Source organism: Hydra viridissima, unplaced genomic scaffold, assembly GCF_058129835.1.
Source record: "Hydra viridissima isolate aposymbiotic clone 2 unplaced genomic scaffold, HvirCarnegie_v1 scaffold_2, whole genome shotgun sequence".
Lineage (NCBI taxonomy): Eukaryota > Metazoa > Cnidaria > Hydrozoa > Anthoathecata > Hydridae > Hydra > Hydra viridissima.
The window spans coordinates 24,576,747-24,591,364 of record NW_028324301.1 but is presented as its reverse complement, the minus strand read 5'-3'; the positions used below and the strand labels follow the sequence as shown (position 1 = coordinate 24,591,364).

Here is a 14,618-nt window from a genome sequence, read left to right as displayed (position 1 = left end):
TTGAGATGTTAATTTTTACAAAGAACTTTTAGCATGAAACATGATTTACAATCCGCATTTATAAAATTGCTAAAGAATTTAAGTTATTCTTTACACAGACAAAAAAAAAAATTTTGTAAGAAACATTTTATTTAATGCACTGCAAGTTCATAAAAAATAAACAAGAATTTAAAGATCTAAGAAATAGCAATAAATAGAAAAAATTTACAAAATGTTGGAATTTACAACAACAATAAAAAAAAACACCTAAATAAATATTTTTATTTTTAAAAAAAACTTCCTTAAAAAAATAACTTTAACTTCAGATCAAGTCCATTTACTGATGCACTGAAAAGTTCACATTGCAAAGTTCACTCTAGAAAGTAATAAATTTGTTGAAATGCTTTTTATCCTTTATTTAACTAAAGCCACCGTGTGGTAGTAAGATGCTGACACTTTAATAACCTGTTTCTTTAGAAAAGCATCTACGCATTTTGGTGTACTTGAATGAAACAAATATCTATGACCTTTGGCTTCAGGATGACCGAGTCTGCCATCACTACCACATCCCCATGTATATAAATGGTTTGTGTCACTTACCGCAGCACTATGAATGCCGCCAGAGCAAACTTGAGTAAAAACTATTTCAGATTGAACTAACCGGAAAACAGAAATAGAGTCGAAATTTCCTAGTCCTAGCTTTCCCTTATAGCCATCTCCAGATGCAAAAAGTTTGCCGCCTCTGGTAATAAACAGTGAATGACCATGATTATCCCCAATATTACAACTGACCTGCTTAACATCAGAAAAATTACAAATAACTTTTGGTTTAAGGACATCACCTTTTTCATCAATGCCAAGTGCACCAAACCTGTTATTACCCCAAACAAGTAAACTGCCATCTTTTGTGACAGCAGCACAATGAGATGTTCCAGCACTCATTTGAATAACAAAATGATCACAAAGTCCATTAATTTCTCTTGGTTTGCCTTCTATTTCATAATTTTCATTACCATGGCCTAACACACCATGTTTATTTACTCCCCAAGAATAAGCTTTGCCACATGCTGTCCAGCACAAAGTAAAGTTATTCCCACATGCAATTCCAGCAACATTGACTATATCCACTAATTGTGGTTTTACTACATGCACAGATGACCCACATGCCTTATTGTGACCCCAAATATACACTGAGCCACATTGTGTTAGAACACATGCATGCCATGATCCACAAGATATCTAAAAAGACAACATAATTTACAAAACCTTACCATAAATCAGATAAAATTCATCAAACAATAGAATCATTTGAATAAATCTTTGATGAATATAGTACTATTTCAAAGTTTAACAGATTAAAGCTTTTTTTCTTGCTAGTAATTAGTAATTAGTAATTAGTAATTAGGTTTGTGATACAAAAAGAAATTTATTTCTGATACCTTTATTCAAAAGTCTATAATATAAATTTTTCAACAACATGGCTGTCTAAGTGGCTCAGTTATATAAATTGATTCATTACATTACTATTAATTGATTGATCTTAGAACCATTTTAGTTGATGAATATGATAAAATTGATGAAAAATAGTATGATATTTACAATTGACACGTGATATTTACAACCAAAAAAATGGGAGACCACAGGAGTTCATCAAACATAAAACGTTTGACAATTAGTGATTGATGCAAACAACAAAATTGTTAATATTTTGTGGAGTAATGAGTCAATTGCAAAAGAAGGATTTTTGTAAAAAGAAATATGAACAGAAATATATTTAACCAAAAAGATAAGCCAGCAGGAAGTTTATAAATGTACAATGGCTTAAGTATAGTCTTTAAGATATTGGCTAAAAAAAAAGCCACACCTTCGTGTACATTATGATAAATTACATATCAACTAAACTTCAAAGTAGTACTCTGCATAAAGAGTATGGAGTTTGGTAAATTTACAGAAAAAAAGAAATTCTTTTCATTTATGATAGTCCTTTGTATAATAAATTTGTTGGTTTTGTTTTATACAGACTTACTGCTATTAACTTTTTTCCGCAATCAGTAAATTTATATGCAACTATGTCTTTACTATCTTCTTCATTGAGACCACCAGCTAACCTTCCATACTTTCCACAACCAAATGAGAGTATAAAATTGCAGTCTGTAACAGCTGCAGTGAAAAGCCCTCCTGCTGAAATATCAATTACATTACCATATGTTTTGTAATCATATTGAATAAGCTGTGGCAATATAACTTTCCCGTCTTCACTTGGTCCTGCTTGGCCATGTTTAGACAAGCCCCAACAGTAAATTTTGTTCATAAATACTTTTTAATTATGAGCTGAGATGTAAACAAAAATAGTGGATATAATATTAGCAGAAAGTAGAACAGATAAACAGAAACATCAACAGAGGGTAAATACAACAGATATAATTGATATGATACTAACAAAAGTTAAATACAACAGAAAGTAAATAATTTACAAAGCAACAAATGCTGATTAATTTTTAAACCTTTTATCATTTAAATTACAACTATATTGACAATTCCATCATAGATAGACATCATAGCTTTAAAATGACATCATAGGATTGATATCAAAAGAAAAAAATACTTATAAAAACAAATGAAACGAAAAAATTTTCCATAAAAAGTGCACAAAAAGTGTAAATTTTGGTTAAAAATTCTTAGTTTAAAATGAATTTAACTTCATCTACATAAAAAAGTAAGTTTCATAAAAGGTAAAAAAAAAAAAAAAAAAAACAATTCTGTTAAATGAGATTTGTAACACAATGATTGTGATGCAGAATTTCTTAAGTAAAAGTAGCCCATTTTTATAGCAAATGAGGTTTTCAATTATAAAAGAACAAAACAAAAAAAAAAAACAAGAGAAAAAAACTGCATTTAAAAAAATTACAAAGTTAAAACATGCACCAAAAGGAGGTTGTTTTTTTTTTGACTTGGCTATTATATTAATTTATAACCAGTTCATTAATCTTCTTCTTGAAAGAAAAGCAGCAAAATCAAAAGTTAAACTTTAATTTTATAATAATTCTAATGAATATAATGAGATTCAAAATAAATAAAAATAACATCTAAATATAAATAACAGTTTCTTATTTACAAAGATACTTTTGAATTTTTTTTTTGTACATGCTTCTAATATAAAAATACTTCAAACATGATCTGAGCACATGATGGCCTTTTACTTTTGATAAACTTTAGAATTTAACCCTTCAGAAGAAATAACAATGAAAATAGATTATAAATGCATAACCTTAAAAAAATTAGTTTTCTTGCAGCATATATATAAAAATGATCAAACAAAATGATGAAAAATGAAATGAAAATCAACTATTACAAAGCACCTGTATTTCATTGTCTTTTGACTTGGGTTGATTGTCTAGAATAAAAGAGTAATTTAATATTATATAAACATCATTAAAAAACAAAAGTAATCTAATAATATGTAAACACTTTCCAACAGTTTGCAGATACAAAATCATTAAATTACAAAAAATGTTTGCAGCGTAATAAGCTGTAATTGTCCTGTAGAAGATTGAAATGATAATTTTGTCTTGAGCAACTTCTACTGCAAAAAAAAGAACTCTACATTTTCTGCATTTTGAAGTAACAACTTCAAAGAATGGAAATAAGCAATAAAATATGCAACAGCTCAAATGAGCAACAGCCACGTTTTAGAATAACAATAAAAATCTGGATTAGGAAGAAATAAAAAAAAATACTATTTAATGAAGATTAAAAAAAAAGAACATTTGTTAACACCTTTTAAAACATTCTTTTGAAATATGAACAAAAACCGAAACATCGGCTTTAAAAAAAAAAAAGAGTTTTGAAAAAGAAATTCTCCAAACCAACTAAGATTAAGGAGCAAAAGAAGTTACTTAAACCAGTAAACAACAAAACAATCATTAACAGTAAATAAAGTTTCAAAAGATGGAAAACATTAGTTATCGGTAATGTGCTGTAACAATAAATTAGTTGAACATCTTTTATACACTGAATACACAAATACTTAAAAAGCTTTTTTACAAACTAAGCTGCTTCATCAAAACATTACTTTAAAATAATTGTCCCAAAAAAAATTAAAACATAGTTAATAAACATACCATCGCTAAAAGAAAAGCGTTGTAGGTTTTCTAAATTGCTCTGTTGAAGATCGTCAAACGGATTTTTGGAGAAGCGATCGTTTTCAAAAAAAGCCTACAAATAAAAAAACTTTTTTATGAGCTTGTAAATAAAGAAATGAGTTATTTATTAGCTTGTAAATAAATGATTATCTATTAGCTTTTATACAAAGAAACAATTTATTTATGAGCTTGTAAATATTCACTTTTAAAAAAAAAAAGAATCATAGAGTAATTCAATGTCAAAAAACAAGAGGTTCCACTCTAACTCACTAAAATCAATGAAATTTGACACATATTTAGAGACATATTCAGGAAAGACTATAAACTCTAATTTGTTTAGGATTTTCAGCAATTCGGAGTTTATTTAATTTTAATTGAAAATGAGGAATGAAAAATGTTTCCCTTCACTATTGCCTTTAAAGGGAACTTGTAGCGATGCTGCAGCGCTGAAATTTAGTACCAAACAATTTCAGCACCTGCTGAATGGAATACAAAAATGATATGTTTGTATCTATCAAGATAAGGTATAGTTTACTTTATGACAACAAAAAGTTAATTTATTTTGGCCATTGTTTAGGTACATTATATTTATTAGGTACATTATATTTATTAGGGACAAATTGCTTGTATTAAAATGTTTAGATTTTTTTAACTAAACTTTTGTATGGACGAAGAAATTTTTGCTTTGCAAATAATCAGGAAATTTGTTAAAAACAATCAAATACCCAAGTTAGAAACTTGATTGAAGATATTGAGAGGAGTGATAACAAAATACTTGTAAAACAGAAAAATTTAAAAAAGAACAAATTACTAGTATATGTACGCACCACCATGAAATGTCAATTGTAAGATATAAAAGTAACCTTCTTCTGACACACTAAAAAGTGTCTAAAATAATTTTTATATACATATACTCAGGAGTAATAACATTCTTTAACAAGAGTTAACAAATTTTTTCCTTTTAAAAGATTTCTTCATTGTATTATAGTTAGTAATATAATTAATCTAAGTAATAGTATATTACTAATATAATTACATTTTCTTCTCAGCATCTCTACATGTGATTTACAACGTAGACTGCTTTAGAAGCAGAAGCCATAGGTCTAAATGTTATACTTGGAAAATACTCTTATGTAATTTAAAGGAATTATTTTTTACCTTCAAATCCAAGATCTCAGAAATAAAAATAAGTTTTTCAAAACTTTGCACATTGCAACCAAAATGATGCATTATCTTTGGTGCTTCAGAAGCATATTCTATATGTGTATGTTCCATTCATTAGAACAGCTTTTATATCCTCTCAGTGTGACATACAAAGAACTGTTTTCTTATATTGTTTGTGACTTAAATAACAATATTTTCATGATGAGTTTGAAGATGATGATGAGGCAGAATCTGATCAGTGGACAACAACAGACAATTCAAAATTAACAAATAACAGAGCCAGTGTTTGAGTACATAGAAGTAGTATGGAAAAACTTACAAAACTTACACCACATTTACATTTAGTAGAGTCAAGCAGCATACTTGAAATCAAGAAAGAGGATATGAAGGAGGTAACAATCTTGTTTCTGGGTGATTTTTCAGAAAAATATAAATTTTTAGCTGAGGACAAAGTAAAAAGCTTTCATTGGAAAAAGTTATAATGTACATTACATTCTATGATTACTTATATATATATATATATATATATATATATATATATATATATATATATATATATATATATATATATATATATATATATATATATATAAAATGGAATTCTTAAGCAAAAATCTTATTGTATTGATGACATGATGATGGTATGACACATGATAATGTGAACATGGTGTACAATTTTACTGAAATTTGTGATGATATTATGAGATAAATCAAATTAAAAATATTTATATACTTCTAAGATGGGTGTGCAGGTCAAAACAAATCTACATTAAACTAAAAATATTTAGACACTTCTGAGATGATTGTGCAAGTCAAAATAAAAGTTGTAAAAATATTTTAAATCTTTGTTTCCATCATGAAGATTTTGGTTTTGCTAAATAGAACTTTTTTGCAACTAGTCACAGTAAACAACCTTGTGCTGGGATAGGTGGTACAGTCAAGTGCTTAGCAACACAAGCAAGCTTACAAACTTCATGTTTTTATAAATCCTAAACAAATAAGAATTTTAGAATTCTTTTTTTTTTTTTTTTTACAGTCTTTTCTAAATGTCTCTAAACATGCGCCAAGTTTCAGCAATTTTGCTAAGGTAGGCTGCAGATTTTTTTGGGTGTGTTTTTTATACTTTTTGACATGGAATGACTCAATAAGAAGAAGAATAGTAGGAAATTAAAACTTTATTATAGTCATTTCAAGTCGTAAATAATTTGTAATTTAGGAAAGACTTGCAAATGAATTAACTTTATATAATAGCCTTACCTTGAAATGTTCTTTGAAATCCTTTTCAAACCTTTGAGGAACATTTTCTTGGTTTTTACCAAATTTCTTTCCTTTTTCATGCTTGTTTACATTTATAAACTTGCTGTCTGATTCGAGTAATGACTGATTACTTGGTTCATCCTAAATTAAAAAAAAAAAAAAAAAAGAAAAATATCTATAACTATAAAACTGGTTTAAGAAATAAATGTCATAAATCACACATTCAAAGAGTTTTACCGAAAAAGGTTTCTTATGGTTGTTAATATTTTTCTCTAATCCTTCACGTAAAAGTTTCAAACGCATTTCTTGTTCCCTAAGAATAAAACTATACTATAGTTACAAAATATTGAAATCATAAGAATTTAAATTTTTTTTTGTTATTTGTATTTATGTAAAGAAATGCTTAAAGATTATACAACTAAAATATATAATACTAGTTGACCACCTGATAATACAAGTTTTGTATATATTTGATTAATTCTATTAAATTTGATGAAAGAATAATTCAATCAAAATTTGCATTTTACCACTAAAACTAACTAATAAAACAATCAAACACCAAACAGAAGGATTAATAACAACTTCTTACAACTGCAAATAAAAAATGGATAAAAAAAAAAACCTCATGTACTCTTGCTGCTGCTTGCTCAAAAGAATAGAATCTATAAATGAATTAAGTAGAGGTTTAAGTTGAAGTAAAACAAAAATTAAGCCAATTGAACTTTTAGGATTTAAACTTACTGTTCCTATCGTTAGAGGATACTTCATTTGCATCTTTTGACTAAAAAATTTAAGGAAAACAAAACTTTATAATAAAAATTGTAACAGCAAAATGACTTTCAAAAAAGCTTTTTTAAAAGAACTACCATTGTCTCCAATATGCCTTTTGTTAGTGGTTTTGCACGTCTGAAATAAAATTGAGTGAAAAAATTGTGAAACTTCTTCAGCTAAAATAACTAAAATTTGATACACACACACACATACATACATACATACATACATACATACATACATACATACATACATACATACATACATACATACATACATACATACATACATACATACATACATACATACATACATATCACTAACTGACAAAAATTAATAAACAATAATAATAAAAATATAATAATGCCTATAACTTACTTCTTTGAGGAACTTTGAACTATTGCAGCATGCTTTTCCTAAATTAATTAAAAAAAAAAAATAAAAACATTTATATTTAACAATATATTTAGAATTATTCTTTTTAAAACTCCTTATTCAACCTTATTTTTTTCAAGATCTTCTTTGACTTTATTTTCTTGCTCCTGTAACTGCTTACGAAGCGCTGCCAGTTGTTTGATCAGAGCTTCTTGTTGAGAAACACTAATATGGCTTGCTGAAGAAAAAAAGTATGCAATTAAATAAGATTTAGAGTTTACAACTAAAGGTTAAAAATATGTAAATTTTTACATTGATTCTGAATTTCAAAACTTTTTTTGATAACATCGAAGGATGCATCTGTTTGCTCTTTTGTGGTTTCTTTTCTATAGTTTGTCGCGTCGTTATTCTTTGTCATGGTATTATTCTTTTTATCCTAGGTTTTACAAAGATATCAATCAACATACATTAAAGACATTCAAATTCCCAGAAAACAATATTTATAAAAACCTTTTCATTTAAAATAGTGCAGTAAAAATATAATTCAAAAATAAACGAAGAAATAAAAGAAGTTAACAAAATTGTAAATAAATCAATAACAAGAAGACCTTGATGGCAGCAGGAACAGGTGGTGATACATTTCTTACTGTGACATTTTGCTGCTACAAATAGAAAATAATGTCAAATTAGAAAAGGCTAAATCACTGAAAACAGAAAATCAAGTAAATGAAATGTAATTAAATAATTTTAAATTACTTTATTTGCTTGCTCAGCTTCATTTTTTGAAAATAGATCATAATCTTTTCCAATTTCTTTCTGTTTACTATCTTCTTTTTTACGTTTTTGTTCAGCCAACAATCTCAGTTCTTCATTTTGTCTGCGCAACTAAAAACACAACCAAAAAACATTTTTTTTGTTTGCACTGAATTTAACAAAAACAAAAATGCATTCAGTTGCACAAAAGTTCATCACACTTTTTTTCTCTGAAAGGTTTGGCAGCGTACAGTGATGTCAAGTGTAAAACAATTTATTATTAGTAACAGCAGCAGTACTTTATTACCTTGATACCAGTAATAGTTACAAAATAAATCATTTATTACTGGTAACATTTTAGTTATTTTGGATAATCCTCTGCACAAGCATTCACAAATTTACCTCATAATATTTTTTTTTTCAATCTTAACATTTCTTAAAATAATGGGCAGCACTTTTAAACAAATATTGGATACTTTCAGATAATACATTTAAAAAAAATGTTTAACACTAACATCTTCTTCTTTTTGCCTCTGTCTTTCTTTTTCTTTGTCAAAATCTTCTTTCATTTTTCTTTGTTGTTCAAGAAGCCTTTGATTCTACAAACAAGTAAAAAAAAAAACTTTAAATTAATAATTTTTAGACTGGTATATAACTTAATCATTTATTGCTTTTATTCTTTTAACATCCCACAAGTAAAGAAGATAAAAAACAGTCAAAAGACCTCTTTTTCTTCTTCCAATCTCGTTTTTTCCTTTAACTCTTGATCTCTTTTCTTCTTCTCTTCAACCTACAAAAACCGTTTAAAAAACAGAAGAGAAATTTTTTTTCAAGGTTATCAACTATGAAAAAAAAACAAAAAACTTTTTACTCAAAAAAAAAAAAAAAAACAGAAGAATTTTATACAAAAAATAAAGGCTACATTAAACTTTAGAACATGTTTTTGTTATTATAGTAACCACCTGCTGTTTCAAAAACATCTTATAATCATCTTGAACAGATTTCTCACGGGGACTCTGCAAAAATAAATTATAATTACAAGATTGCCGAGAAATTTTTATTTGCACAAACATTATACACAAAAATTGCTTTACCATGTTGCTTTGACCTTTCAGCTCCCGAAGAGCTGCGCCACGAGCATATGTATTTGGTGAAAAATTTTCTTGTGATAAACTTTTAGAATGATTTTCTGGCAAAACAAAAAATTAAAATTTGACAGATAACAACAGATGGTCTTTTTTTCTGTTAAAATATAATGAAATATATGTTAAAAAATTTAAATCTTATACAGTAATATGCAAACTGTACACTGCAGGTCAGAATGTGTAGTTATAAGGATTTTTTCTATATCCTTAAATAAGAAACTAGGGCAATTAAAGAAGCCAAAGAAAGTATATCTGTGATTTTTGCATACAACAAACTTACTGTCTGTATTTTTCACATCAGTTAAATTTTGTTGAATTTCTCTTGTTCCATCATTTTCCGATAAAGCTTTCAGGATAGGACTAATTTCTTCATGTTTCAAATCAAGGGGTTCAGTCATAGGCTGACGTAGTTTTCTTAAATCAGCTGCAAAGTAAAAATATAAAATGTAGCCAAATAATTAAAACTACTACAACTTTCCTTCAATAAAACAGTCATAAAAGATTTCTTACCAATTATTTCTCCTTGCTTATTTCTTACAGGAGCCCCACCACCACCTTTACCCCATGGATCATATATTGCCACTTCTGCATCTATTTTTCTCTCAAATCTATGAAAAAAAGAAGCTTACAAAAAAATTTAAGTAAATATCAAGTTTGCTGCAACAAAAAATAAACAAAATTTTACTTTCTCCTAGATAAGAAAATGAGAAACTTAAAAAAATTATAAAAAGCTGAAAGTGTAGTGGATGTCAAAAAGGTAATTGCCTATCACGCTCATCTTTTTCTTTTTTTGCAGCAAGCTTCTTCAACTCCATCTAAACCAAAAAACTTTTATTGCAATCTTGAGAATAACATTTTACATATAAAATTCTACAATAAGATTCTACAATATATTTGTAGATTCTATAATATAGTCATATTACATTTCATACATACAATGAAGTTCTACAATGTAGCCATTATTTACGATGTATAATAATAAAATTTGAAAAACAAAAATTACTGCAAAAAAACTAAATTATTTATTACTCAATGATTTGTTATTGATATTTTTTTTTTTTTTTTTGAATATAAATAAAACATAAACTTCTCACTTATTAATTATATTTTTAGAGAGAATTCTTGCACCATTTTGATGCTCAATAAATTTTTTAACTTCTTTTTTTGTGAAATTATGGAATGACACCAATTACTAAAATTGCTTTGAAAAATATGCACAAAAAAATAAATAAAAAAATGTTATTAACAGTTTATTTCATCCAAGATTCAATGGTAAAATCAATTTTTTAAGAGCTGATAAATAATGCACTCTATGAAATCTGATGCTTTCAAATATGAAAACAAGTTGTAAAATAAATATTTAAATTTATTTCAAGATTACATATAAATAATTTATTTTATATGGAGGTAAAAGACCTGTCTATTCAATTCTTCAGAGTAGGCTAACTTTTTAGCTCGGTTGGTATCTACATCCTCTGTGCACAGAGAACTGCCCATGAAACCATGAGATTTTCCACCGGGCGGCTGATTAACTGCTCTCCTTGGAATATTTTCAATTGTTTTTTTATCTAAAGATAATTTAATTTAAAATTTTTTTAATTTAAGTAATTCAATACAGTATCTGCTAAAAAAATAATAATTACAAAATTATTATTTTTAATACTGTATTGAATTACTTTTTAATGTCTTAAATACAAGTATTAAACTGTTTAGATCATTAAATGAAAAGAAAGAAAAAAGAACCTGCTTCATTGATGCGAGAGCTGTTTAGAGTGATATATTGGTCAGAACTACCTGAAGCTACCAACTGTGTTTGTGGTACTTGCACAGACGCAGCTGGAAGAGTAGTACTCACAGGGGGAGCACTATATTGTGTTGGTAGATAAACAAATGGATTATTGGCAGAATATCCCATAGGAGGTGCTGGTATAAAGCTTACAGGAGGTGATGGCATGTAACCAATAGGAGGTGCAGACATAGCATAGTTTGTCCATGGCATTGTGGCATTCTGATGCAGCGTTGGAGAAAAATTCTGATTTGTGTTCCAGAATATTTTATTGGCATCATTTGCATTAACAGCAGATTGTGGGTGTGCAGGAACTGAATAACCAGCTTTAATTGTATTTGACATTTCCTGTGTCAAAAACGTTTGATGATGCTTTGTTAATATTTGAAAAAAAAAAATTTAATTTAATTGATGACATAAATCTTCTAAGTAAGCCATTTTATTTTGTTCATATAACAGATGGTGTGAACACTTATTTGATGTTACATGTTTATTTGGCTGCAAAAATTAGTTTATAAATAATTAGATACAGTGAGGAACAATTAGATGATTACAAGCACAGTAAAAACTACTAGACAAGTTTCTGATTAAAAACAATAAACAAAAAAAATTATCAAATCTTTTTCAAATAAAAATAGCATTATCTATTAGCCTGAATATTGATAGTAATAAGAATATATAGAATATATTGGTAGCAAGAATATTAAATAACATAAATTTAATTTAAAAAAAAAAGTCAGAACAATTCTAATAACATTTTTCATAGTATTATGAGTATAATAAAAAAATATTTCATACATTTAAGTCACTGTCAGAGTTGATTCGACCTAAACGCTTTAATTTGTCCCTAAAGAAAAAAAAAACTTTTCTACTTTTGTGCACAAAATAATTAAAAAATAAAGCAGAAATGTTGGTCATGTTGTGAACCTTTAAGTAATCATGCAAAAACACAATTAGAAAATGAGTTGCACAATCGAAACATTTTCTTTAACCTCATTTTGAGTGTTTCTTTTTCTTTTATCTGTTCTTCTAACTCTTTTTTGTACTGTTTAGATTTTTCGGCTTTCATGGAATTGTTGCGATTTGAATCTGCTAAAGAACATGAAACAAAAAAAGTATTGAAAAATTGACTTTTATCTATAAATGATTTCTAAATATTTAGCTTGTAAGTATTTTTTGTTATGCTGCTATTAAATAAAAACTGGATATTATACCTTCAAAAATTGATGACAGTGGATATGAGCTAAAACCATTATCAAAGGTTGCAGACCTTTTTTGCTCATTCAATTTTATTCTGAAATAAATTGTAAAGAAATTAAAAGAAATTAAAAAGAATTCCAAATTTTTATAAAAGCAAAAATGAAAAAGAAAACATACACTCGTTGAGTTTCATCAGCACTTTTTATCCTCTTTTTTGCCTGCAGAACCTGTTAATATATATACATAAGTTAATTTTAGCATTTTTGAGACACATGTTGTTACCTATCTTTTTCACAACTTACTTGCTGAAATAGTTCTTCTTCATCAGAATCAAACTCAATAATTTTTTTCCTTTGACCCCTAAAAAGAAAAACCTACTTTTAATATTTTTTAATCAAAATATATGTAAGTATTTATAAAAAAAAATTTTTTTAAAACAAACCTTTCTTTTACTGCTTCACCAAATTGAACTCTATAAAAAAGTTATAAAAACAAAGTTTACCAAATCTTTTCAAAAAATTTGTATAAATTTGAGCTCTTTTATTAACACTTAGGCTTCAAAAATATAGATCTTAAGAATCACAAATAACAAAGTTTGTATTTTTTCATACTAAATCACACAAAAAAAAAACTACCACCCTACTTCTAAACATTGGTTGCAGTAAATAAGAAATACTATATCTTCATTAATTTAAATTATTATAATACTTTAAAGACATTGGAAACCTATATTCATCTTCCTCCCTTTGCTTTTGTTGCACCATGTTCTTGTAAGCATCATCTAAAGAAGATTTGTATGCTGTAAAAAAAAAAATTAGAACTTTATTTTTTGCGCAAAACACAAAAATGAAAAGAAAAGTAAAAAGAAATCTTACCAGAAATCTGCTTTTGGCGCTAAAAAAACAAAAAACAACCTTTTATTGTTTTATAAAAGATATCAGAAACATTACCGCAACATTTTATTTGTGTGAAGGATTATAACCTTTAAATATTTGAAAAGATTTTAACTTTTTGATTAACTTTTGTGGTGATTTTCCATATTCATAACACACTAATTACTAAGTTCAACTTCATATGTAAAATATACTACTTGGAAATACCTCAGCCAAGTACTGCATATATTCACTCTTCCTTTCATCATTTAACTTTTTCCGTTGAATTTCAGAGTCAGCAAAGTTAAGAAATGACCCTGTAATTTCAGATAGTAATCCATATACATGGCAATATATGATGGTCAAAGTTTATGATCAAAATATCAAAAAGCAAGAGTTTGTTAGAACCTTAAAAACTCCAGAAAGCTTTTTAAAGAAAATGCAATAGATTTAATCATACCATTCTTTTCCATATTTTTGACTTGACCATTTCTATCAACATCAAATGTGGTAGTATGATTCTGTCATAATATTGTAAGAATTTATATTGTTTTATATTTTTTATATAGGAACAAAACATAAAGCACTTTATTACTTATCTTAAAATAACTAAATTTAAAAAAATGGTAGGAGAATATTTTTTCAAAATGTTAAACCTTGTAAAAATTAGATGATCTAGGCAAAGAAGCTTCGTTCAGATTTGATTTTGGAAAAAAATTGTTTTCTCTTAAATTTCTTTGCAGTTCTTCTTTTTCCTGCATCAGACTTTTTTTTCTGGATTCAATAAGTGCTGCAACATTCAATGCATTTAATTCCTTGTTCAGCATTTAGCATTTTATATTACTTTGAACTAAATGAACTTTCACATATATCATTAAAATAAAAATAAAAATAAAATTTACAAGTAACCAAAAATTGTAGTAAGAGAATAAAACTTTTAGATAAATAATTAAATAAAGTAAGAAAGAAAAACAAATATATAAAAAATAATGCTGATATCTCTTTTAGACAGACAAAATTTGTAAAAAAAAAACATTTTCTAGAAAATAATTACTTTTTCAAAATTATTTGAGAGTCAGATTCCCACTTTTTCTGGGCTCTAGCTCAGCATTGTACATTTGTATAATGCTCAGGGTCATTTCTTAATTTTGACCTCTCCAGCTGAGCAATGTAC

General features: G+C 26.9%; 2 protein-coding genes across 8 annotated transcripts; both read right to left on the bottom strand.

The window, feature by feature from the left end:
• Positions 1-8: 8 nt before the first annotated feature.
• Positions 9-2,345, bottom strand: LOC145194939 (uncharacterized). The gene is made up of 2 exons (XM_080072690.2): positions 2,006-2,345; positions 9-1,218 (listed from the first exon to the last, which is right to left on the bottom strand). Exons 1-2 carry the CDS (start codon positions 2,288-2,290, stop codon positions 394-396), a joined length of 1,110 nt encoding a protein of 369 aa, XP_079928816.2. The 5' UTR covers positions 2,291-2,345; the 3' UTR covers positions 9-393.
• A 648-nt stretch (positions 2,346-2,993) lies between these two features.
• LOC145186357 (uncharacterized) lies at positions 2,994-14,336 on the bottom strand. Of its 7 annotated transcripts, none has more exons than XM_090077185.1 (33): positions 14,101-14,336; positions 13,905-13,965; positions 13,673-13,761; positions 13,448-13,466; positions 13,299-13,371; positions 13,015-13,044; positions 12,875-12,932; positions 12,750-12,799; positions 12,587-12,666; positions 12,365-12,464; positions 12,171-12,219; positions 11,330-11,744; positions 11,003-11,154; positions 10,352-10,401; positions 10,097-10,194; positions 9,867-10,010; positions 9,536-9,630; positions 9,404-9,457; positions 9,166-9,231; positions 8,957-9,040; positions 8,445-8,573; positions 8,297-8,350; positions 8,001-8,124; positions 7,814-7,926; positions 7,692-7,729; positions 7,409-7,448; positions 7,284-7,323; positions 7,165-7,204; positions 6,780-6,855; positions 6,543-6,683; positions 4,101-4,194; positions 3,339-3,373; positions 2,994-3,204 (listed from the first exon to the last, which is right to left on the bottom strand). In XM_090077185.1, exons 1-33 carry the CDS (start codon positions 14,269-14,271, stop codon positions 3,199-3,201), a joined length of 2,868 nt encoding a protein of 955 aa, XP_089933311.1. In that variant the 5' UTR covers positions 14,272-14,336; the 3' UTR covers positions 2,994-3,198. The 7 variants fall into 7 exon arrangements, with proteins under 7 accessions (XP_089933311.1, XP_089933314.1, XP_089933312.1 ...); XM_090077188.1 differs by having other exon boundaries at positions 11,330-11,720; XM_090077186.1 differs by having other exon boundaries at positions 12,365-12,461.
• Between the last annotated feature and the right edge of the window lie 282 nt (positions 14,337-14,618).

Coding starts and splice junctions, on each gene's coding strand:
- LOC145194939 (XM_080072690.2), bottom strand. CDS start 2,290: ATGAACAAAATTTACTGTTGGGGCTTGTCTAAACATGGCCAAGCAGGA. Junction 1,219..2,005: donor GCGGAAAAAAGTTAATAGCA/GTAAGTCTGTAT, acceptor TTGTCTTTTTAG/ATATCTTGTGGATCATGGCA.
- LOC145186357 (XM_090077185.1), bottom strand. CDS start 14,271: ATGCTGAACAAGGAATTAAATGCATTGAATGTTGCAGCACTTATTGAA. Junction 10,402..11,002: donor CTGAAGAATTGAATAGACAG/GTCTTTTACCTC, acceptor TTTTTGGTTTAG/ATGGAGTTGAAGAAGCTTGC. Junction 9,458..9,535: donor TGAAAGGTCAAAGCAACATG/GTAAAGCAATTT, acceptor TTATTTTTGCAG/AGTCCCCGTGAGAAATCTGT.